This window comes from Spinacia oleracea, chromosome 1, assembly GCF_020520425.1.
Source record: "Spinacia oleracea cultivar Varoflay chromosome 1, BTI_SOV_V1, whole genome shotgun sequence".
NCBI lineage: Eukaryota > Viridiplantae > Streptophyta > Magnoliopsida > Caryophyllales > Amaranthaceae > Spinacia > Spinacia oleracea.
Window position 1 is genome coordinate 114,778,686 of NC_079487.1, and position 25,987 is coordinate 114,804,672.

Below are 25,987 nucleotides of genomic sequence, written 5' to 3' on the forward strand. Positions count from 1 at the left end.
CTTTTCTCAAATCAAGACTCGTTTTTGAAGGAAATAATGCCCTTGGTCCAAGTATGCATTCTATGTTAAGTCTAATAAATGCGGTTCAGTATCAACAAGTTAATAATTCAGTGAGATCAAGTGAGCTGAATGCCTAGCTAGAGGCCGCTTCAGTTCAAGTGGAATTAATGATATTAATCCACAGCTTACTCTTGACTGAACCCGTAGGGTCACACAAATAGTACGTAAACGGATCAAGTATTTAATGGCATTAAATACTCCATCTATGAATATTCGGAACCGACGGATCTTGGTTTCAGTGGGAGCTAAGATCGTCACAGGCAAGAAATGAATACTCCGGAAACGATGATATTGCCGGAAACGGAAATATGGATCGTATCGGAAATATGAATATTATCCAAGTCGTAGATGTTGCCGGAAACGGAAACATGGTACGTATCGGAAAATATTATTGGAAATGGAAATATTACCAGAATCGGAAATATTGCCGGAAACGGAAATATTGTCAGAATCGGAAATATTGCCGGAATCGGAAAATAATTCCGGAAACGGAAATATTAAATATTTGTTCGAAACGGAAATTAATTCCGGAATCGGAAATATTAAATATTGTTCGTATCGAAAATAGATTCCGGAAATGGAAATTTAATCGGAAGCGTATCGTACGAATTAGCATCGGACGAGGCCTGCCGGACGAAGGCCCAGCACGAAGCCAGGCCGTCGCCCAGCAAGCACGCACGCCACAAGCCCAGCGCGCGCCAAGGCCACGGATGCGTGGGCCTTGCTGCGTGGGCTGCAGCTCGCACGCATGGGCAGTCCTTGTGGCTGCCGTGTGTGTGTGAGTTTGAGCTCATGCGAGATTCCTGAATCTGCAAGAGTCAGTGTATGATTAAATGTCTATTCCTATTGGATAAATTGATTAAGTAGAATTCATGTAGAATTCTAATTCCAATTAATTCGCATCCTACTAGGATTACGATTCCTTTTCCATAACTCTATAAATAAAGGCCTAGGGGTCATAATTTATACATAAGTTTCAAAGTATTCAAAAGTGAGTTTTTTGAGAGAAAATTCAAACACCCATCTTGCCCCAAAAGTGCCGAATTTTCTGAGTACCTTAAGGGCGATTCTAGTTGGTCAATCTTAAGGCGGATCCGGACGTGCTGTGGACTTTCTACGGAGGGACGACACTTGGAGTCCTAAAAGACTTGTTCTTGTTCGGTTCGGGCGCAGCTAGGGAAGGCACGCAACAAAGAGTATGCATCTAATTATGCTATATGATTATGTGTAAATAATATGTTTCCTGGGTTAATGGTTGTTTCCGCATGATCTATGTAAATGTCATATGTATCATAACCTAACAGTGGTATCACGAGCCCCTTATTATTTTCATAATCTAAATTGCATGAACATGGTTAAATATTACAAATTTGCAAGAATTAAAAGGGGTGATTAATTTTCGTAATTGTTAATTAATTGCAAATTGCGTTTATTTAATTATATGTACGCAGTTTTTCGGCAGTTTCTTCATTACTCATCCGAATTGAGTGATTTTTGTGTCAATTCCGCATGTAAAAGGCATTCTAAAATTTTGACAAAAATAGTATTTTTCTGCCGAACCCAGAATTCTCAAATTCGAAGCCTAACTATGACTTTTCGAAGGTTTTAGTTTTTCGGATGCAAAATTTCGTAAATTTAAGATGTTAAATTAAATATTTGCGATTCCTGTTGATAAATCTTGAATTTTTGATTGACCTACTGCATATGTTTAACAAGTTTGAATGCCTAGTCTTGTTAATTATGCAATCTAATTTGTAATTATGATTAATTTGTTGAAAATTAGAATAATTTAGAATTAATTTGATTTTCATAATTAATTGTAATTTAATTAGAAACCTATGATTAAAAACCACCATAAAAATTGTAAATTTACGATAAATTTTAAATTTTTATGACCTAGACTTGAATCCATATCAATCGGAAATCAATTGGATAATAAATTTTCGATTTTTTCGCCCTAAAATTATGAAATTAATAATATTTATTAATTTGTCATTAATTTTAAATATAAATTTTAAATTTTTATGCGATTCGTTCAAATAACTTGCACGCACGAAGCAATGGACGCTTCGTGTTACCCTTAAGGGGTGTTGTATAATGCGGGCATGCGACGACGAGCAAGGGAGCTCGTCGCCCGTGCGGCACGAATGCAATGAGCAAGGGCGTAGTGCACGAGCACAAGGCAGCAGCCATGCCTTGTGTCGTGTGCCACGAGCAATGAACGGATGGGCATGGGCGAGGGGCGAGCCAAGGCAGTCGCGTGTGGGCAGCAAGCGAGCTGCGCCACAGCGCGCGCTGCCTCGCATAACAGCGCGCAGCCTCGTGCGCAGCGAGCGCAAGCTCGCGTGCCACGAGCGCTGCGCACAGCATCACTCGCGCGCACCAGCGAGCGATCTCGCGCGCCAGCGAGCGATCTCGCGCGCCAGCGAGCGATTGCTCGCGCGCACCAGCGAGCGATCTCGCGCGCCAGCGAGCGATGGCTCGCGCGCACCAGCGCGCGATCTCGCGCGCCAGCGAGCGATGGCTCGCGCGCACCAGCGAGCGATGCAGCGCCCCAGCGAGCGATGGCTCGCGCGCACCAGCGAGCGATCTCGCGCACCAGCGAGCGCGGTAACGCGCGCGCGCTGCGAGCGATAGCTCGCGTGCGGTGGGCGCTGTGCGGAGGCTTGCGGATGGGACAGCAGCAGCTATGCAACGAGCGCATGGGCTGCGCGCACATGGCCAGCAATGGCTGTGTGCGTACGGCCCATGGGCGTGCAACGCGTAGGGTGTTTGCGTTTCGATTAGATCGTTTTGAATGTTTAATTTGAAAATTTCAGTTCACGTAATTTTAATTAATTTTAAAATTAATAATTTGAATTAATTTCTTGGATTTTAATTTTGAATATTAGAATTATAATAAATGGAATTTATTCTAATTATTTTACTAAAATTAAAATCATGAATTAATTTAAATGCGACTGAAATTAAATTAAAATTTTGGATTCAATTATAAATTTATATGAGCTTTAAATTTTAATTAAATTTGTATGTTTCCGGTTAGACTAGAAATACAATTTTATGTTTAAAATTAGTAAAGCATATGAATTTATTGGTTTGAGTGGGAGCACTTTTTAGTCATAAACTCTTGATTAGGTCTACAAATCCTTAAGGTTAAAACAACTCGATTAGAATTAATAAGGACTGAATAATTGGTAGATTATTGGTGCCCTTGATTAATTGCTGCAAATGTTTACGTGATGCATAATGTGTTTAACTAACCAGCTATGTGGGCCATTCATGATAATGAATGGGTGAATGGTATATATTGTATATGTACTGTTTTGCAGGTTATGAAGTGACTAGTATGGCCCAGATAGGATAGAAAATATGGTCTGCGTACCATTAATTTGAATGTATTTGGTCTAAAGTACCAAAGTTGTTTTTCAATTCAAATATGGTCTGCGTACCATCAAATAGTTGTAATTAGTTATAACTTATCCTATTTGAAGAAAATGGTGCCTCCCACGGAGATTTTCAAGACGGACTTTGAAGTCAAAGCTTCAAGATGAAGTCGGGCCATACTAGATCACAAATATCTTATGCATGTTTTAAGTTATTTATTTGCTTTAAATATGTCTTAAAATGCATGAGATCAAAAGCTTGATTATGTTGCATGATTAAGGATTTTAGTTCACTTAAAATCTAACCAACATAGTAAGAGCCTTAAGTTCCAAACTTAAAAATTGAGTTAAAAGGTGCCATGCCAAAATATACACTTGCTTGGATATCCTTTACATCAATCTAGTAATAGTTTTCGCTCAGCGAGGTGTTACTTATTGGTCCTAAAGGGGCAAGGTACACAAATAATTGTGAGTACATGTTAGTTTTGGTGAAACTCAACGATATAAGTAAGGAGTCCTTTTATGTCGTGGCAAATTCGATAGGTTTACCTAATAAGTTCTTAGACGTACCTATCAACCAAGAATAGTTTCTAGACTATCAGCAAAAGGCTTTTGCTTACCTAAGATGTTCTAGGATTAAGTCGACAAACTGTGCTTAGTTCTTCAATGATTTTAGGATCTTGGAATCATTTTATTCACACCTGCCGGAACACATAACTTGAATAAAATGCTTAATAAACATTGAATTATGCATGTATGCTAGAATTTAAGTTTATTAAGAGAAACTGTGAATGGTTATTTATTTGTTTATTCTTTTCAATTGTAGTTTTAATATGGCAAACAACAATCAAAACATCATCATGGGTTCTGAGCTTATGGTCAAGCTGAACCTGACAAATTTTCTTGAATGGGAAGCTAAGCTAGTTGAAATAGTCAAACTCAATGGACTTGAGTATGTACTATCACATCCCATGCCAAGCTACTATGCCAGAGACATGACCCCTGAGAGATTTTACGCCTGGGATGCGGATCTCAAAAAGGTTATGAGTCTCATGCTGAACAATATCCCTGATGATTGGGCTAGAAGGTTTGTAGCCTATGAACCTTTTACGCTCATCAAGAATCTGAGGGATATCTGTCGTGGAAGTACGGAGGACAGGGACCTGAACGTCCATGAGTTGATTGAATCAATGTCTGGGCTAAAGGTTAGTTCTCCCAACAGGTGTTATAGGATGGAGGTCCAAGAAACACATGTTCAGCTCCTTCGCACTAAACAGAGGGTAGGCGTCCCACTGAGGTTCCATGTGGATCTTATGTGTTCATATTTTGATCGCCTAAGTCTACTAGGAACACCAATAAGCGAAAGGATGGCAGTCTCTGTCTTGCTCAATTCACTACACAGTGGGTTTGGTCGCTTCAAGCAACAATACCTAAGTGAACCAAGAGAAGAAACAGTTGCAGAATTTATTCACCTTGTCAGAAAGGCTGAAATAGTACTGGACTGTGAAGCCAAAGATTTACTCAAGGCTAGAAAGAGACCATTCAAGAAAGGTGGAAAGTCCAAGGGCAATGCTAAATCAAAGCAGGACAAGTCCACATCAAGCTGTCTTTATTGTGATGGAATAGGCCATTACAAAAGAGAATGTCCAAAGCTAAAGGAAGATCAGAAGAACGGAACAGTCGTTCCATCTTCAGGTATTTTCGTTATAGACTGTATACTTGCTAATTCAACTTCTTGGGTATTAGATACAGGTTGTGGCTCACACTTATGTTCCAATCCACAGGGACTAAGAAGAAGTAGAAAGTTAAGCAAGGGAGAAGTCGACCTACGAGTGGGAAATGGAGCACGGATTGCTGCATTAGCCGTAGGAACTTACTATTTGTCGTTGCCCTCCGGGCTAGTTTTGGAACTGGAAGAATGTTTCCATGTTCCAAGTCTTACTAAAAACATCATTTCAGTTTCTTGCTTAGATGCTAAGGGATTTTCCTTTATAATAAAAGACAATAGTTGTTCGTTTTATTTTAAAGAGATGTTTTATGGATCTGCTAGATTAGTCAATGGACTTTATTTATTAGATCACGACAAACAAGTATATAACATAAATACCAAAAAGGCCAAAAAGGATGATTCAGATCTCACCTATCTGTGGCATTGTCGATTAGGCCATATAAACTTGAAACGCTTAGAAAGACTTCAAAGGGAAGGAGTTCTAGAACCATTTGACTTAGAGGATTATGGTAAATGCGAATCATGTTTACTTGGCAAAATGACAAAGCAACCTTTCTCTAAAGTTGGAGAAAGAGCAAATGAACTATTGGGTTTAATCCATACAGATGTATGTGGACCAATGAGTACAAATGCTAGAGGTGGTTTCAGCTACTTTATCACTTTCACTGATGACTTCAGTAGGTATGGTTATGTCTACCTAATGAAGCATAAGTCTGAATCCTTTGACAAATTCAAGGAATTTCAGAGTGAAGTAGAGAATCAATTAGGCAAGAAGATCAAGGCACTGCGGTCTGACAGAGGCGGTGAATATCTGAGCTATGAATTTGATGACCATCTGAAAGAATGTGGAATTCTATCAGAATTGACTCCTCCTGGAACACCACAATGGAACGGTGTGTCAGAACGGAGGAACAGAACCTTGCTAGACATGGTCAGGTCAATGATGGGTCAGGCCGAACTTCCATTAGAATTTTGGGGACATGCACTAAATACAGCTGCACTCACTATAAATAGAGCTCCGTCTAAAGCTGTCGAAAAGACTCCATACGAATTATGGTTTGGAAAGCCTCCAAATGTGTCTTTTCTTAAGATTTGGGGATGTGAAGTATACGTCAAACGATTAATTTCAGACAAACTTCATCCAAAATCTGACAAATGTATCCTTGTGGGCTATCCAAAGGAAACAAAGGGGTATTACTTCTACAATACATCTGAGAACAAAGTGTTTGTTGCTCGAGATGGTGTCTTTTTGGAGAAGGATCATATTTCCAAAATGACAAGTGGGAGAAAAGTAGACCTCGAAGAAATTCGAGTCGAACAACAAACTCTAGAGAATGCTCAAGATGACATTCAGGATGAAACTCAGAGATCTTTAGAAGAATCTGGTGAGAATCATGGTCAATCTAGAAATGTTACCCCGCGTAGATCGCAAAGATATAGATCTCAACCGGAAAGGTACTTAGGTATTTTGACGAACGAGAGCTATGACGTTCTATTACTTGAAAGTGATGAACCTGCGACTTACAAGCAAGCTATGACGAGCCCTAGCTCCAAGCAATGGCAAGAAGCCATGCAATCTGAATTAGACTCCATGTCTGAAAACCAAGTATGGGATTTGGTCGATTTGCCAGATGGCTACCAAGCCATTGGAAGCAAATGGGTTTTCAAACTGAAAAAGGACAAGGATGGGAAACTTGAAGTTTTCAAAGCTAGATTGGTTGCAAAAGGTTACAGGCAAGTCCACGGTGTGGATTACGATGAAACCTTTTCACCAGTTGCAATGCTAAAGTCTATTCGAATAATGTTAGCAATCGCTGCATATTACGATTACGAAATATGGCAGATGGATGTCAAAACTGCTTTCTTAAACGGCGTTTTAACAGAAACTGTGTTTATGACACAGCCTGAAGGTTTTGAGGATCCAAAGAATGCTAAAAAGGTATGCAAGCTAAAGAAGTCAATCTACGGATTGAAGCAGGCATCCAGGAGCTGGAATATACGTTTTGATGAAGCAGTCAGTGACTTTGGTTTCATCAAGAACGCAGACGAATCTTGTGTATACAAGAAGGTCAGTGGGAGCAAAATTGCTTTCCTAGTATTATATGTCGACGACATATTGCTTATCGGAAATGACATTCCTATGTTGAACTCTGTCAAGATTTGGCTTGGGAAATGTTTTTCGATGAAGGATCTAGGGGAAGCACAGTACATATTGGGCATCAAGATTTACAGAGATAGATCTAAAAAGATGATTGGACTTAGTCAAAGCACTTATATCAATAAGGTGCTTGATAGGTTCAAGATGGCGGACTCCAAGCGAGGCTACCTACCCATGTCTCATGGAATGACTCTAAGCAAGACTCAGTGCCCAAAAACACTTGATGAGCGTAGACGAATGAATGGGATTCCATATGCATCATTGATTGGTTCAATAATGTATGCTATGATATGTACACGCCCGGATGTTGCGTACGCACTCAGTGCTACGAGCAGATACCAGTCAGACCCAGGAGAGGCGCATTGGACTGCTGCCAAGAATATTCTGAAGTACCTGAAAAGGCACAAAGATGACTTCCTGGTCTATGGTGGAGATGATGAATTAATTGTTAAAGGCTATACGGACGCAAGTTTCCAAACCGACAAAGATGATTTCAGATCACAGTCTGGGTTTGTCTTCTGCCTCAACGGAGGAGCAGTAAGCTGGAAAAGTGCTAAGCAAAGCACCATTGCGGATTCTACAACTGAAGCGGAGTACATTGCTGCACATGAAGCAGCAAAGGAAGCTATATGGCTAAGGAAGTTCATAGGAGAACTTGGTGTAGTCCCCTCCATTAAAGGACCAATAGCCCTGTATTGTGATAATAACGGAGCTATTGCACAGGCAAAAGAGCCTAGACACCACCAGAGAGTCAAGCATGTACTTCGTAGATTTCACCTTCTACGAGAGTTCGTTGAAAGAAAAGAAGTCGAGATAAGCAAAATTGGAACTGATGACAACATATCAGATCCATTAACTAAACCTCTGCCGCAGGCGAAGCACAACTCGCATACTGCAGCTATGGGAATCAAGCATATTGGAGAATGGCTTTGATGTCTCTGTTTAATGTTTTAAAGTTTTAGAGTTTAAATCTTTGTAAAACATTATTGGTTAATCATTCACAATAAATGAAAGAAATTCATTTTTCCATTTAATTTGTGGTTTATTAAATGATGAGTCCCTTCAACTTGACGATATATTCAAGATAGACTGTCAGGACCAGTCCTGTGACTAAGAAATGTCTATCAAGTGAACTTGAATGTCAAAGGTTGAAAATGGTCCCTAGTCGGAGTTTTCTATAAAATTGGACGCATAGAAAACGTTAGACGATTAGAATGCAAGATGACTAGTAGTTCTGTTTCTTGAACTATGTGGACATGGCAATGTCATAATCATTTGCATAGATACTTACTTTGGGAAGACTAGTATCGGACAAGACCTATGAAACTTTACTGTAAGAGATGAAAGTCTGTCATAAGTAAATTTCATTAAATTATTAGACACTAAATCCTCAATACCTGAGTGATTTGAGATTACTTGTTTGAGAACTGGTTGCTTTGACGTTGACCAACCGTCGCACCGTAAAAGGAGGCTATAAAGGCAACGCTCAGGTAATCACCTATCAAACGAAGTCTAATCTCAAGATCGCAAGATTGGGATTGTCCTCCCATAAATCGGGATGAGATGCTTAAAAGTTGTACAAGGCCACTCGGAGAGCTAGAAACTGTGAAATGCATGGCCGTGCTCGGATGAATCATAGGCTATGATTATCTGTTTATTTGATCAGTTGAACTCTGAAACCGAGGAACACCTCTGGACATAATAAGGATGACAACTCTTACCTTATGTTCAAGAGCAAGCATCGAGCGACAAAGGAATTAGGAAATGCACACTTGTCCCTAAGGACAAGTGGGAGACTGAAGGAAATAATGCCCTTGGTCCAAGTATGCATTCTATGTTAAGTCTAATAAATGCGGTTCAGTATCAACAAGTTAATAATTCAGTGAGATCAAGTGAGCTGAATGCCTAGCTAGAGGCCGCTTCAGTTCAAGTGGAATTAATGATATTAATCCACAGCTTACTCTTGACTGAACCCGTAGGGTCACACAAATAGTACGTAAACGGATCAAGTATTTAATGGCATTAAATACTCCATCTATGAATATTCGGAACCGACGGATCTTGGTTTCAGTGGGAGCTAAGATCGTCACAGGCAAGAAATGAATACTCCGGAAACGATGATATTGCCGGAAACGGAAATATGGATCGTATCGGAAATATGAATATTATCCAAGTCGTAGATGTTGCCGGAAACGGAAACATGGTACGTATCGGAAAATATTATTGGAAATGGAAATATTACCAGAATCGGAAATATTGCCGGAAACGGAAATATTGTCAGAATCGGAAATATTGCCGGAATCGGAAAATAATTCCGGAAACGGAAATATTAAATATTTGTTCGAAACGGAAATTAATTCCGGAATCGGAAATATTAAATATTGTTCGTATCGAAAATAGATTCCGGAAATGGAAATTTAATCGGAAGCGTATCGTACGAATTAGCATCGGACGAGGCCTGCCGGACGAAGGCCCAGCACGAAGCCAGGCCGTCGCCCAGCAAGCACGCACGCCACAAGCCCAGCGCGCGCCAAGGCCACGGATGCGTGGGCCTTGCTGCGTGGGCTGCAGCTCGCACGCATGGGCAGTCCTTGTGGCTGCCGTGTGTGTGTGAGTTTGAGCTCATGCGAGATTCCTGAATCTGCAAGAGTCAGTGTATGATTAAATGTCTATTCCTATTGGATAAATTGATTAAGTAGAATTCATGTAGAATTCTAATTCCAATTAATTCGCATCCTACTAGGATTACGATTCCTTTTCCATAACTCTATAAATAAAGGCCTAGGGGTCATAATTTATACATAAGTTTCAAAGTATTCAAAAGTGAGTTTTTTGAGAGAAAATTCAAACACCCATCTTGCCCCAAAAGTGCCGAATTTTCTGAGTACCTTAAGGGCGATTCTAGTTGGTCAATCTTAAGGCGGATCCGGACGTGCTGTGGACTTTCTACGGAGGGACGACACTTGGAGTCCTAAAAGACTTGTTCTTGTTCGGTTCGGGCGCAGCTAGGGAAGGCACGCAACAAAGAGTATGCATCTAATTATGCTATATGATTATGTGTAAATAATATGTTTCCTGGGTTAATGGTTGTTTCCGCATGATCTATGTAAATGTCATATGTATCATAACCTAACAGTTTTCGCAATTTGTAATTTTTTAGTGCCCCACAAAATACCCGGATTTTCATGAATGCTCTAGTGGTCCTAAGCCTTAAGGACTCTCATAGGGGATTGGGCGTAACCCCCACATTCACATAGGTAAGTTCATCAAGTTTGTACTGTCACAAACCACCTTTTCAAGGCTATGAACTTATTAAGAGTCTTAGCTCAACCTTACGCATATGACAGTTAGAAAAATACTACATCACTTTTATTATTAGGAAGGGTAGTAGTAACAAACATGAGTTCTTTTGTGATTTCGTTTGACCCATTGAACTTAGATTTCCTAAGATGGGTGTCCACCACAATTTACTCCACAATAGGCTTTAAACCCATTCCTTGTGCTGACTCAAGCACCATTTTTCTACAAAGGCCTTTGGTGAGAGGATCTGCAATATTCCTCTCGGACTTTACATACTCGAGTGATATTACATTTTTTCTGATCAGATCTCTAACTATAGCATGCCTTAAGCGAATATGCCTTCTCTTTCCATTATAGGCTTGATTTTTCGCTACCCCAATTGCATCTTGTGAGTCACAATGCATTGAAACTAATGGAGCTGGTTTCCCCCACAATGGAATATCAGCAAGCAAACTCCTTATCCATTCAGCTTCCAGTCCTGCCAATTCTAAAGCAATAAACTCATATTCCATAATAGATTTGGCAATGCAAGTTTGTTTAGATGATTTCCATGATATAGCTCCTCCAGCAAGAGTAAAAACATAGCCACTAGTAGATTGAATTTCATCACTATCCGACACCCAATTGGCATCACAATATCCCTCAAGAACACAAGGTGCTCTATGATAATGTAAACCCCAATTGATAGTGCCTTTCAAATACTTCAATAATCTAATCAATGCATTCCAGTGATCTTGATTAGGATTATGAGTATATCTACTCAATCTACTAACCGCATATGCTATATCAGGTCTAGTGTAGTTCATCAAAAACATCAAACTTCCAATAATCTTGGCATATTGTTCCTGTGATACAGAATTACCTTTGTTCTTTTTCAAATGAATACTAGAATCATATGGGGTTTGCACTGGAGTGCAGTCAAATTGACCAAATTTCTTTAAAATCTTTTCAATATAATGAGATTGGTTTAAAGACATCCCATATGAAGTTCTAGTAATCTTTATGCCAAGAATCACATCTGCCTCTCCTAAATCCTTCATCTCAAAACAAGAATTTAGGAAAGCCTTGGTTTCGTTCACTATGTCTATATTGGTACCAAAAATTAACATGTCATCCACGTATAGACATATGAAAACGCAACCAAGTTTTGAAAGTTTGGAATACACACAAGCATCAGAATCATTTACCTGAAAGCCATTAGAAATAATAGTTTGATGAAATTTGTCATACCATTGTTTAGGTGCTTGTTTTAATCCATACAATGATCTAATGAGCCTGCATACCTTATCTTCCTGTCCAGGAACAACACATCCCTCTGGTTGCTTCATATAAATTTCTTCATTCAAATCACCATTCAAAAAAGCAGTTTTTACATCCATTTGATGCACAACAAGATCATGAATGTATGCAAGTGCAATTAAGACTCTAATGGTGGCAACTTTAGTGACAGGAGAATATGTATCAAAATAGTCTACACCATGCTTTTGACGATGACCTCCTACCACAAGCCTAGCTTTATACTTAATCAAGGATCCTTTTGGAGTATGTTTCTTAGTAAAAATCCACTTACTACATAAGGGTTTGCAACCTCTAGGAAGATCAGACAAAATCCAAGTGTTATTACTCATGATAGACTCAATTTCACTATTTATGGCCTCTAACCAAAAACTTGAATCAATTGACCTCATAGCTTCTCCATAGGATCTAGGGTTTTCTTCTAAGAGAAATGCATCAACTTCTTGCTCGTCTAATAACTCTTTCTCAATTAGGAAGGCAGTAATAAAATCGGGTCCAAAGCTAGACTCAGTTCTAGTTCTTTTACTCCTTCTAGGTTCTAGAGTCTCACTAGATGATGCAATGTCATGATGCACAATGGAAGGTGGAGATGCAACAGGTAAGCATGCTTGAACATTAACTTTGATAGGAAAAATATGCTCAAAAAACTCTACATCCCTTGACTCACGAATTGGTCCAAAACCAGATGCATCCTTAAGAATGAATCTATATGAAGCACTGTTGGACGCATAACCTATAAAAATACCATCCACGGTTTTAGGTCCAATCTTACTCCTTTGGAAATCAGGAAGTCCTATTTTTCCCAAACACCCCCACACTTTAAGGTAACCCAAATTAGGCTTAAACCCTTTCCACAATTCATATGGGGTTTTATCTAATTTCTTATGGGGAACACGGTTAAGCAAATAGCAAGCAGAAAGAATTGCCTCACCCCACATGTTAGTAGGCATACCAGAACTTATAAGCATAGCATTCATCATATCCTTAAGTGTCCTATTTTTGCGTTCAGCTATTCCATTCTGTTCTGGGGTATAAGGAGCTGTAACCTCATGAATAATCCCATTAGCTTCACAAAATTTCTTTAAAGGAGTTCCATCATATTCACCACCTCTATCTGATCTAACTCTCTTTATTTTCAGGTCTAATTGGTTTTCAACCTCAGCCTTATAAATATGGAATTTCTCTTCTGCCTCATCTTTAGTGCTCAATAAATAGACCTTACAATAACGAGAAAAATCATCTACAAAGGTAGTATAATAACGTTTTCCTCCTCTACTCATGGAATTCTTAAAGTCGCCTAAGTCACTATGAATTAGTTCTAGTAGGGTAGAAGATCGACATACATTCTTATTAAAGGCTTTTTTCGGGTGCTTAGCTTCTACACAAACTTCACATTTGTCAAAAGAGGTATTACTAAAATCTGGAATAAGACTAAGTTGTTTGAGTCTCTTGACAGATGCAACATTCACATGGCCTAGTCTAGAATGCCATAAAGAAACTGACTCAGCAATATAAACAGAAGCAGAATTATTATTATTATCAGTCACAACATCAAGCACAAATGAACCCCCATTACAAAATCCCTTACCCACAAATTCACCATTTCTGGTAAGTACAAGTTTATCAGATTCAAAAGTTAACTTGATACTTGCTTTGTTAAGTAAAGCACCAGAAATGAGGTTCCTGCGGATATCGGGTACATGCAAAACATTTTGCAAAGCAATAGTTTTTCCAGAAGTAAGCTTTAGAAAAACTTTTCCTTTGCCAAGTACACTCACAGTGCTTGAGTTGCCCATGAAGACACATTCTCCTTCATAAACTTTTTCATAGCCTTGAAACATTTCCTTGCTCGAACAAATGTGGCGAGTTGCTCCAGTATCAACAACCCATTCAGTCACGTTGCTCACCAGATTCACCTTGGACACAACAGCAGCAATGATGTCTTCAGTGAGATTAGCTTGAGGCTTGTTCTCCTTTGGCTTGTTCCCAGGTCCATGTCCTTGCCTGCATTCCCTAGCTGAATGACCATACTTACCGCAAGTATAGCAATTTCCTTTAAACTGCCTTTTCTCCTTGTTGTTGTTCTGCCTTGTACCATGGAACTGATTTGGACCCTTGCCTTCCGGTCCCTTATTATAACCTGCATTTCTTTTAGTTTCAACAAGATTAGCAGTAGAGGAAGAATGGTCAGTAGTTTTTCCCTTGGTTTGGATACGGTTCTGCTCTTCAATCTTTATGTGGGAAACGAGTTCTTGAAGGGTAAAGTCTTTTTGTTTGTGTTTCATGGAATGGACATGGGTTTGCCAAGAAGGGGGTAATTTCTCAAGGAGACAATTGGCTTGGAAAAGCTCACAGATTTTCATACCCTCAGCAACAATATCAACACATAAATGTTCATACTCATGAACTTGATCAAGGACAGGCTTATCATCAGTCATACGGAAATTTAACCAACGACTACAAGCATATTTCTTAGTTCCAAAATCATCAGTTCCATACTTAGTTTTCAGAGCATCCCAAATTTCCATAGCATTCTTAGACTTACTATAAATCATATAAAGAAAAGCAGTCATATAGTGCAACAACATCCCACGACAGGTTTTGTTATCTTTCTCAAAATCCCTAGTGGAATTAGCAGGGGCAGCAATAACAGTAAGACAATAATCTACCCCAATTTGACCCAAGAAAAACTCCATCTTATCAGACCACATCTTATAATTCTTCCCATCGAAAGGATCTAACTTAGACATATCAGGGATGAAAGGGTTGGGAAGCATGGCAGAAGTAAAAGGGATAGCAGTAGGGATATGACCAGCCATTGTAAAAATAAAACACGGAAGAAAAAATTCAACTTTAGATTGTAGGAACAATGACTAGTAATGAACGAATAAACTTATCTTTAACCAAGTCGTGGCGTGTATGAACACTGCCCTAAAGTTGAATTTGCCCCGTTACGTACACACGGCCTCTTGACAATCAACCTCCAGGGTTACACGACATCTATCTCGTTGGTGTAGTACAAAAAGATAGATTGAAAACGAAATTGAACGTTGCCCAAAATGAAACAGAGAGTATGTGTTTGAGAGGAAAATTTTCGGAGAGCAATTTTTCTGTGTTTTCTTTGTGAAGGAGGAAGCCAAAATAAATAACGGAAGGCTGAAGAATTATTTCGGGAAGGAAATAAATTCGGTAATCAATTAGAATCAATCAACGACTCAATTTCCGGAATAAAATCTGTAACCGTTATGGAAAATATTCGGTTACCAAAATACAACAACTAGCCGTTACACGGGATTGATTGGTGGCAAAAAGGGCCCCACCCGCGAACGCGCCACTCGCCTGAGCCCGGCCCGGCCCGGCCCGGGCCGCGCGCGCGTGCGCGTGTGCGGTGGCCTAGAGCCTCCTCTCAAGTCTTCTAACAAACCTATTAGTGGAGTGAGGATATATAAAGTGGGTAAAACTCTTATTTTTTGTCAATGTGGGACAAGCACAATTTTCATTCTTTTGAAGCATCACTACCTATACTTCCAACATCTACTACCTCCGTTTCATAAAGATCTTTACATTTACTATTTGCACAAATATTAAGACAAAAATAGAAAAATTGGTTGAATATAATAAAATGTGGATAAAGTAAGAGAAAAATGTAAAAGAAAAATGAATAAAATAAGAGAAAGTGAGTGGAAATTTGTAAATATTACGGGGTAAGGAGGGTAAAGTTGTAAATTTTTATTTTCAAAAATAGAATAAAGCAGAGTGTAAAGAACATTATGAAGCAGACTAAAACAGAAAGTGTAAAGACCATTTTGAAACGGCCTTAGTATCAAACATACTAGTTGAAGGGTAATATATAATGTAGGTGAACGACTTGTATTTTGTCAATGTGGGACAAAAGCTCTTTTATTCTGTTGAAGCAAAACCAATAAATGTAGGAATCTCCATCAGATTCTTCGTCGTATACTGAAGGGTAGGAATCCTGTATATCCAATGGTAGGTTGCTACGACTTCACGTGTACTAGCGGTGCAAATTCGACTTTAGGGCAGTGATTGGTATCACACTCACACCACAACATTGTTTTAGATAAACTTGTTCTAATTTTTCTTGTTATTAGGAGGTCACACAAATTGGAACACCAGAGGCATACGTGAACAAACAAACATCAATTCCTCTTCCGTGGAAATGAGAATTTTGCCATCATTTTGTAGATAATAAAGGTCTACTATAGTATTAACTACTCCGTATCTGCTTACGGATAAAATGGGTCGTCTTAGTAAGGAATAAAAGAGAAACATTAAGAGAAGCTCTTTATGAAGAGAACTTTCTATATGTCAGATATAACTATATAAGAGCTGGGTGCAACTTAAAACTATTACAAGAAATTATATCTAGCTTGTGTGAAATTAAGTGGCCTATATCTACAATCCAATTTGCTTCACGAAAAATATGCTTAATTTTTGGTGTCCGTCAAATTTATAAATTGAATATCTCTAATTATGTGATCTATGATTAATAAACTAGTACTAGTACTAAACTAGCATAGAAAACACGTCTTGTTGTTGTTGTTGTTGTTGTTGTTGTTGTTATTGACTATTCAAAACCAAGAGAACTCCATCTTGTTACGTCCACGACCACGTCCACCCCACTTGGGGTTAGGAGTTCTCTTTCCTGTGTTGACTAATGACTATACCATTTTTATAAACTTATTACCAGATTCACATATAAGGGCTTGGCGATGTCTTGGTCTAGTGGTTAAAACTGAGAGTCTGTGTACAATAGGTCTCAGGTTTGAATCCTCCGCCCCATTTATAATTTATATTGCCCTTGTAACTCATTCGCACTAAATCAAAAACATATAAGGGCTTGGCGGCTTCAGCAAGGCCTTTAATTAAATACAACTTAGATTAGTTCGGCAATAAGTAGTGGATACTCGAACTCACATTACTACTTTAAGATGATCGAAAAAGGTACTCCAGTAACTTTTCTAAGATAATACTTCCTCCGTCTTTTAATACTCGCAACGTTTGGACTTTTGCCATTATTTATATAATCTACTTTGACTATTCGTAGTGTTTTTTATATAAGATAAAACATAGTCATGTGGGATCTTGTCAGATTCGTCTCAATGTGTATTTTCAAAATATCAACTTTTTATAATTTTTGCATAAAGAGAATTTAAGATATAAATTATCAAAGTTGTGCATCTGCATGCGTGAAACTAACAAACGTTGCGAGTATTAAAAGACGGAGGAAGTACGAAGTATTGTATTAGAGATATCTATAAGTCATAAAGATACTACCAAAATATGAGAACAAATCCCTCTTAAACTTAAATCAATACGTTTTAATCCTTTTAATGTATATGTTTTATTTTTATTTTTGTTGTTGTGAAGGAGCCAAATGTAAATAAATTACAAACTAGATTCGAATTGAAATTTATTATACACATGTCCTTAATCTTAACCAATCACTAGGTCAAGACCTCAATAGTCATGTATACGTTTTTATTAGGGGAAATTTTGGTGTTTTTCAATATTTGGTTGACCTATAATATATGACTTAATATTTCAACTTCAATTCTAACGTTTAGAATAAGTTGATAATAATAATAACAAATTGGGTAGGGACCCTCTTAATTACATACACTTGCAATTAGCGAAGTTGCAAAACCTTGACATGTTCCTTGAAATTTCTATCCAAAACACTTGGATCTAACAAAGAAGCAGACATTTCAAAGCAGCCACTACTCACTATATATACTCCTAAGCCTCTTCTTTCTTTGTTGATCCACCAATATAAGTAGACCACTAACAATTTACTCATTTATAAAAGTTTCGATCAATATTTGTTAACATAAAATACATTGTTAGTTGAATCATGAAGCCACAACAACAACCTGCAATGGGAATTCCGGTGGGCGAGACGAATGCTCCTCCATTTGCACCCATGAATCAACCAGGTGGTGGTGCTGTTCGGGACTTCTCTACTGGTCTTTGTGATTGTTGCTCTGATCTTCCTCTATGTAAGTCCTTTTCTTTTTAAATCCAGCTAGCTTAATTAGAACGTTAATTATATTATATATGTTAATCATCAAGTGTTTTTAATGTTTGGTAAAATTCGAAATTTATGCAGGTTGTTTGACATGCTGGTGCCCCTGCATCACTTTTGGACGTATAGCAAAGATTGTTGACAAAGGCTCATCTTGTAAGTAGTAAATACTAAATAGTAATGCACGCAAAATATGACCGTAGTAACTTTTTTTTTTTTTGAAGGTTATGACCAGACCGTAGTAACTTTGTTTAACCCAAAAATATGCAATGAAGCGTTAATCACTAAATTCCTTGGTATTAGTTAAATAAATGAATTTATTATGCAGCTTGTGGGGTGAGTGGAGCGTTATATTCATTAGTGATGGTAGTTACGGGGTGTCAATATAATGGATATATTCATGCACAATATGGGATACCAGAAGACAGTTGTGGAGATTGTTGTATCCATTTTTGTTGTGAGTCTTGTGCCTTGTGCCAAGAGTACCGCGAACTTGAACATCGCGACTATGATGTTTCCCTTGATACGTAATTAATCCTCTATTTCTCCCCATGTTCAAAAATAAGCGTGACAACTAAATTCAGACAAAAGAAATATGTGTATGATTATGTCCTTCCAACGATTTATTTTGTTATTGTTAAAATTATTGTTTATGTTGTTTGTAATGTGTTTATAGGATGGCAAGGTAACATGGATAGGCAAAACCAAGGCATGCTTCCTCCTTCGATGCCAGGTGGCATGACCCGTTAAGCTGGATAAACATCATGTGTGGAAGATTTGAAGAATATTATTATTGCATACAAGTTCTTATATATTATGCAAATTCTCCATTTGAATTTTGTATTAATACTTTAGTACAAGGAAGAACGTGTAAGTTTGATGTAAATTCAGAGCAAAATATAGGATTTTTTTGTCATTTAACACCTTAAAAAAACTAGTTTTTGTAATTTAACACCTTACTTATTTTTTATTGTTTTTAAACACCTTAAAAAACAAAAAAATTTAGAAATCAACACCACTTGACGATTTTTGTTAGAAAAAGCATTAGTTTTTAACTATGTTAAAGTTCCCAAGGCATGATATGGTGGTAAACAACTCCTTCTACCATCAAATTATGCTTTGGAAGCTATAGCTTGGTTAAAAATCAACGTTTTTTTCTTATGGAAATCGTTAAGCGGTGTTGATTTATAAATTTTTAGATTTTTAAGGTGTTTAAATATAATAAAAAATAAGTAAGGTGTTTAATTACAAAAACTAATTTTTTTAAGGTGCTAAATGACAAAAAATCCCAAAATATATGTTATGTATACAAAATAACAAAACGTATCTGTGTTTCTCTATAAGATATTGACTACTTGTTGCACTTCCACCTGTGACTGTGAGAACATAAGAAAGGCGATAATTGAAAAATCGTAGAGCTGATCATGAACCGGACTCCAGGCTAAAAGACGAGCCATTTTGAGCCGAAAGTGATTAACTCTATAAAATGTGAGTAAATATTTCTGGAGTACACATTGTATTTCCCAAAAGAATGAAGTTATTCAAGAGAATAATTCCAGAATCTGAAATGCAAGGGAAAAGTTGAGTACAAGATGGACATGCACAAAACCACCATTTATTAATTTATTAGATACAGAAGTAAACTACAGGTACAATTTAACTTTTTTCCATCAGTTTGCATACAAGTTTCATTCTTAGAAAGTTTGTTTGGTATACCGAATACGGGTAGCTTTTTATTCATTATTTTCACTAGGTTGCCATTGAACGAGAGCTAGAGCATGTCTACCACCACAAGCTATGAGGCTTGCCCGCCAACAACCTTCAACTCCTTCCTCCTCCTCCTCACTAACACTTTCTGGAGGTGGGAGGTTTATAGGTACTTTCATTGGATGACCAGTCGTGACCTTCCTCCCGTATCCTAAACGGCCATGGTCACCTCGCCCAAACTGCAAACAGGAAAACAAGATACAACTATGACAAACAAACAAACAAACACACTTGATCAAAATATAATACCGACTCTATAAGAAAAAGTAAGTCCATCTCAATAGGGTTGAAATACAGTCAATAATGAGCAGTCCTGATACAATACTAGGGTAAAGCCTCGTAGTTTTCTCTTGTTAAAATAACAACACTTTAGCAAAATTAAGCTTCACATCGTCCTTATGAGTGGATACATCAATTAATTGGTCTAAACCGCAGCAGTAGCACCACATTACTGGTATATGTGATTTCTGATGTATTTAAGATGAATAGTCTAGAAAATGACTAAGAACCAATGTCTTCTGTCCAAATTCTCACTAACCAGTTTTATAGAGTACAATTCACATTAAGTGAACATGCAAGCTACAAATTTGATCCACATAAAGGGTAATGCTTTTTAACATTTAGCACAGTTATTAAAATTAATCAAATTGCCGCCAAACCCAAGCTTCCAGTGGATCAAATACCCTAGAGTGCATGGTAAGGTGAGGTGCAAACTTACAGTATATATGCTTCCATCACGTGTTAGTGCCACTGAATGAGTTCCTCCACAGGACACCTGATGATCAAAACCCAACTTTAATTTCAATCCAGCCAAAAAAAGAATATAAAAGATTCAAAGAGATCATCAATTCATAACCAAAATTGCTGAATTTTTCATATAAAAGCAGCAACAGTATCCCTATGATAATCCCTTAAAAAAGTTATGCTCTGTTTGGTTTGGCAGAAAACGTTTTTCAGTGAAAAATGATTGTCCATGTAAAAAAAATTCCAAGGAAGAACACAATTCCAAATTAGTTTTCCTTTGGCTCCTTAGAAGAAAATTCATAGAGAAAAGGAAAATGAGAGTAGATGGGTGGGCATTGATTGGAAGAGAGAAGAGAGAGGTAAGGAGAAAAATGGAAAAGTGGTTTTCCTTCCTTTAAAATGGAAATGTTTTCCATCCTTTAGAGAGTTATTGGAAATTTGGTTTTCACCCCTTGCCATACCAAACAACGTAAAATTATTGAAATGGGGAAAATCATTTTACGAAAACGTTTTACACCAAACCAAACACTCCCTTAAAGAAGCTTGTATTTTGTAACACACTACTGTTCTACTAAAGTATTGACTGTTTTGTAATGCATGTATAAGCGGCTAAGCGCTAAGACATCAGGATAACATGAGGTATGGGATCACAAATCATCATGCATTGAAGTATCAGATTCCTTGAGCTTTCTCTTACAATCAGCATTTCATACAAAAGACAATGAGGTATGCCAACTGACAAAAGCTAAAAGTCTGGAAAAACGAATGCATTTGATGGATAATCTAAATTGAAGACATTGGGGGGACAAATTAAAGAACCCGATGATGAGCTAAAATAATACAAAGACTGAGGGAGAACAATCAAGAGTAATATCATAGGGATGTATTTCCTCAAACTAAAGCTGCCCGGTTCCGGCCGTTCTAAAGTCACCTTAGCCCTTTCTTCTCCTGCTGAGCTCTAATAAAGTCACCGGTGGCCAAGCCAAATCCCAGTCTAAGGTAGTTTACACAAGTAAACTGTTTCGGCAGAAATTAAGGTTCTTCTACATTCAAATATTCAAAGTTGGGAGTATCTTTCCTCTACCATTGCATAGATTTTCTGTTTCTTTCAGCAAAGGAACTCTAAGGAAGAATCATCCATCAAGTTTTGCTTAAGAAAGTGTTGTTGCTAAATGATCCTAAGAAAATGTCACAAGGGAGACGCATTGGAATTAAAAGGTTCATACCTGAATTATATCTTCTCCGGCTAAAAGTTGCACTTTCTGAGGCAACATTTTACTGCTCTTGTCGTCTCCAAATCCAAGTCGGCCATGTTCCCCTCTACCCCAACCATACACCTAGAAGGAACATTCAATGAAAAATGTGCTCAGCAACCAAAAAACAGAAAGATAGAAGCTAAAAGAATAAAATATATATGTAAAGCATCGTGATCTATGGAAACATAGTGTTCATTATGCATTAAATAAATGTTCATAATCCATGTATATAGAACATACAAGGAGCATGGAAGATAAGGAGTACGCAGCAATAAGAGTAAAAAGATCATTATGGCAGACAGGCAGAGTGAATATGCAAATATGCATACTTAAGAGTTGCTCAAATCATTCGGAAAGATGAATAAGCTGCTTCTTGATAAAAGTGCATACCTCTCCTGCACTAGTCAAAGCAGTCGAATGCCACCCACCAGCAGCAATATCAACCTAGTCCATCACATACGGCAACAGTTAGACTCCACATATAAGTTCCTTCTTAAACAAAAGCATCTAAGCACCATATACATGACACAATGGTATATTCTAATCTGACCAAAGAATGAGCCTATAAATTTTTTAGAACTACTTGTCTACTTCAACCTTTCCCTCCAATAAGACCAAGCCTACTTTGAGGAACATGGATTACTTTCGTATCATAGGCAGCAATATAATTAAAATTTGAGAGAATGGAAAAGATATGAATGTCATAAAACAGGAACAAGTATTGAGAAAATAAAGGTTGTACCAAGCCAGGCAATATTGTGACTCTCCAACTTATAGGAAATACACCTAATAGCTATTACCAATGACCAGAGAGACAATCTGTAATGCATCAAGAATTGGGGAAGGGGAACATTAATCTTTAGGTAATGCCAAACAGTATTTCTTATTCTGAGCTTGATGAGGAACGTAGCTAGGGAGTTATATAAAGATGAGATCACTTAGAGGGTAGGTATGATGAATATTGATGAGAAGTTTTATTTTACTTTGTTTAAGGAGTGTCCAGACACTCGAAGGCTTGGAATTGTATGCCAAATAGTGTATGATTTAATCACAACACAAATACAATCAGTAGTTCTACTACAATCTGATTTCTATCATCGGTAATTTTCCCCCAATTTACTTTCTTCCTCATTTCTACAATCTGATTTTCCATTGTATAACAGAATCCCAAAAGTACAAGATATAAACAACAAAACAATATGACATGCTATAAGAAACCATGACACATACCAGTGTAAGACCAGAAAGCCCCTGTACACGAATAGGCTGTGATCTTGGTTGAGTATCTCCAGTTCCAAGCTGTCCATACTCATTATTACCCCAAGCCCATAAGGTCCCATCTTCTTCAAGAGCCAAATTATGAAATGCTCCCACTGCAATTAAACGCACCTTTTGGGGTCCTCGTACCCGAACGGGGACAAAAATTTGCTTTCTGATGGAAATGGAAGACACGAAATGCCAGAATAAGAAATTGGAAGAAAATTTTAAACATGTCACCCAGACAAAACAATTGTCTTGCATAATAAAGGAAAACTACCAATCTCCTGTCCTACAATACAACAAAAGACTAATATGTGCAGGAAGAGGTGAGAGAGTCCTACATATCCCCAGGTGGCCATGGCTGACCCCAAGTCCATACGTGTCCTTCACGTGTAAGGACCACTGAATGCGTACCTCCAGCAGCCACCTAAAAGGATTAAACATTAACTTCAATTACCAGTTCAAGCATTACAAAGACCCTACAAAATAGCATCTACGCACAAGTCAGCAAGCAGAATTTTCTCTTCCGAGTTTAATGGAGATTTGGAACACTTTCCAGTTTCCACTTATCACTCTCAAACTTGGAATTTAAAGAGTAGTTATTTCTAGCATATCTCAAAACCACACACCCCCCCCCCCCCCCAGTACTTGGGAGCCAAACAGGAACGCCACTGCGTTTCACGAGATTAACAGAAATCCAACAATTATAATAGTCAAGAGCAGCAAGAGGACATGATCCTGAATATCTCATCAAAACCAAAAGCAATAGAAGCTAAGAGTCCAGAAAGTTTCTAGTACCCAACCTGGCGAACTTCAAGCTTAGGTGCACAACGTTGTGGAATCACAATATCCCTTCTCAGAAGTCTACCGGTTTCATCCCTCTCGGGATCTTCACCACACTGCCCATACTCATTACCACCTACATCAAAACATGAAAAACGTTCAAGCGCAAACACTGAGATAATTTTGTTTCGTGAGTTCGTGACAGAAAATAGTTTTTTCACATCCTAGCCTATGGATTACCTTCTTCCAAATTCAAAGTATAGTTTGAAATGATATCAGGGAACAACTAAATGGAACACATAAATGTGCCCAACTAATTATACACTCAACAAGGCTTCCAATATAGAAAATAAAAACAAAAGGTGTCATAACATAAACAAACTTCTTCTCATCTATTCCAATTGAATAGCTTAATTCAATCCTACTGTTATAAAAACTTTTGTAGGAAACCAAATTAAGAAACAAGAAAAAAGGGCTATACCCCAAGCATAAGCACGGCCTTGATAATCAACAGCTAAGCAATGCCACCCGCCAATGGCCGCCTGGAATCGAGAAATTCACATTACTTCCACTAAATAAAAGTGAATCAACCAAGATAATGCACAATATAATTTCTAACAAGCTATTGGCTTTACCTGTACAATTTTCACATTGGCAAGAGCTTTAACCTGGCTAGGAACGTTCTCGGCCTTAGTATCAGGTGGTTGCCCCAAAGTTCCTCTTTGATTCCATCCCCATGTAAACAACTGTAACATCAATAAATCCAATCAAAATCCCTCCCAAATAAAGTTGTCACACTACAACTAAATTTCCAATAAAACCCAACAAAAATAAGCTACTTCGAAGCATATGCAACAAGAAATGAAGATTCCACCGCAACCTAAGAAAAAAATAAAGATTTCATTTTTTCCCTTCAAAATCCAAAAAAGCAGGAAAGGGAATTAGCAAAATTAAAATTCAAAATTAGACTTCTTCCATTTCTAGATTAGTTGCTAACACTTCTCAGTTGTTTTATTCGATTCGTCTCAACGTGTAATTTCAAAATATTAGCCTTTTCATACTCCGTAATTTTTACTAATACATAATCGAAGACATTAACTATCATCAAAGTAGCGCATGGAGACATGAAAAAGCAAACGACGCAACTAATTTGAATTAGAATAATATAATGTAGTAAGAAAGAGAGAGAGAGAAAATGACCTTGCCATCTTCACAAAGAGCGAGAGAGTTGCGACTTCCAGCAACAATAGAAGATACAGAATATTTTTCAAGAGCTTTAACTTGACAAACCAAATCTCTGTCTTCATTATTGCCTATTCCTAATTGTCCATCTTCCCCAGAGCCCCTAACGCCATTAACACAACCATTAAGCAACTTAATTAGCATTAATTAACCATTAAAAATTAACCTAGAAAATTAAAGAAGAAACCGTTGAAAATACAGAAGACAAGAGGAGGAAGAAGAAGAGACTTACCAGGCGATGACGGCGGTTTTGTCTGAAGGCATGGAATAGCAGAGTTGAGGGGGAAAAGAGATGAGGAGACGGCGAGAGTGACGGGGTTATGTGGGGGATTGGGGAAGCTGTGAAGTGAGGAGTAGCGAAATACTGAAATGAGAGTTTGGTTAGACACTTAGACCTGTTTCTTTTTCTCGTTTTTCTGCTTAAGTAGTTAAGTTTGCTTACATGTATCGAATCCAATAAAACATGATAAACGTGCAAACCCTTAATCGTAAACTAACATTTGAGCCCGTTCTGGTTGTATAGTGTTTATTTAGTTTATCTTTTAAAGTTTTAATTTTATTGAGTTTGTGAATATACGATTTAAATAGAGGTAAATTTGAAAGTTGAAAGAATATATAAATTAAATAGTGTATTAATATTGAGTGTTAATCGGAAAGATGGACTGAAAATGTTAAATGAATGGATTGGTGAATTGATGTTGTATAAGGAAGATGAAATGAATGAGGCGATTGGAGTTGTATAATATATCAAACAGCAAATAAAAAATAAAATAAAAAACCAAATTGATGGAGGAAAGAATGAATTACACGTGTCATCTATTCAAATATGTTGACACGTGTCATCTAATCAAATGTGGTTTTCTTTTTAAATACTAGGTATAGATGTGTGTACTCACATAATTTTCACTTATATGAATCCAATAAGAACTTATCAGAGCTTGAATAAAACTAATTTTAATGAAT

At 37.7% G+C, this 25,987-nt stretch overlaps 2 protein-coding genes across 4 annotated transcripts; one reads left to right on the forward strand and one right to left on the reverse strand.

The window, feature by feature from the left end:
- Window positions 1–17,658: 17,658 nt before the first annotated feature.
- On the forward strand, window positions 17,659–19,335 carry LOC110786876 (protein PLANT CADMIUM RESISTANCE 2). Of its 3 annotated transcripts, none has more exons than XM_056840711.1 (4): window positions 17,659–17,946; window positions 18,057–18,128; window positions 18,301–18,494; window positions 18,648–18,931. In XM_056840711.1, the coding sequence occupies exons 1-4, from the start codon at window positions 17,802–17,804 to the stop codon at window positions 18,720–18,722; spliced, it is 486 nt and encodes a 161-aa protein (XP_056696689.1). In that variant the 5' UTR covers window positions 17,659–17,801; the 3' UTR covers window positions 18,723–18,931. The 3 variants fall into 3 exon arrangements, 2 of the variants coding, with proteins under 2 accessions (XP_056696689.1, XP_056696684.1); XM_056840706.1 differs by having other exon boundaries at window positions 17,661–17,946; window positions 18,301–18,468; window positions 18,669–19,335; XR_008930940.1 differs by lacking the exon at window positions 18,301–18,494 and having other exon boundaries at window positions 17,878–17,946; window positions 18,649–18,790.
- A 236-nt stretch (window positions 19,336–19,571) lies between these two features.
- On the reverse strand, window positions 19,572–25,433 carry LOC110786874 (ultraviolet-B receptor UVR8). The gene is made up of 11 exons (XM_021991454.2): window positions 25,257–25,433; window positions 24,983–25,127; window positions 24,418–24,528; window positions 24,264–24,324; window positions 23,803–23,918; window positions 23,341–23,426; window positions 22,970–23,171; window positions 22,130–22,183; window positions 21,710–21,820; window positions 20,458–20,514; window positions 19,572–19,918 (listed from the first exon to the last, which is right to left on the reverse strand). The coding sequence occupies exons 1-11, from the start codon at window positions 25,286–25,288 to the stop codon at window positions 19,706–19,708; spliced, it is 1,188 nt and encodes a 395-aa protein (XP_021847146.1). The 5' UTR covers window positions 25,289–25,433; the 3' UTR covers window positions 19,572–19,705.
- Window positions 25,434–25,987: the final 554 nt, after the last annotated feature.

Excerpts from the sequence above, each read along its gene's own strand:
- LOC110786876 (XM_056840706.1), top strand. The coding sequence starts at position 17,802 with ATGAAGCCACAACAACAACCTGCAATGGGAATTCCGGTGGGCGAGACG. Across the intron at positions 18,129-18,300 it reads TGTTGACAAAGGCTCATCTT|CTTGTGGGGTGAGTGGAGCG; the intron begins GTAAGTAGTAAA and ends TTTATTATGCAG. Across the intron at positions 18,469-18,668 it reads CCAAGAGTACCGCGAACTTG|AGGCAAAACCAAGGCATGCT; the intron begins AACATCGCGACT and ends GGTAACATGGAT.
- LOC110786874 (XM_021991454.2), bottom strand. The coding sequence starts at position 25,288 with ATGCCTTCAGACAAAACCGCCGTCATCGCCTG. Across the intron at positions 21,821-22,129 it reads CTTTGACTAGTGCAGGAGAG|GTGTATGGTTGGGGTAGAGG; the intron begins GTATGCACTTTT and ends TGTTCCTTCTAG. Across the intron at positions 19,919-20,457 it reads GTGATGGAAGCATATATACT|TTTGGGCGAGGTGACCATGG; the intron begins GTAAGTTTGCAC and ends TCCTGTTTGCAG.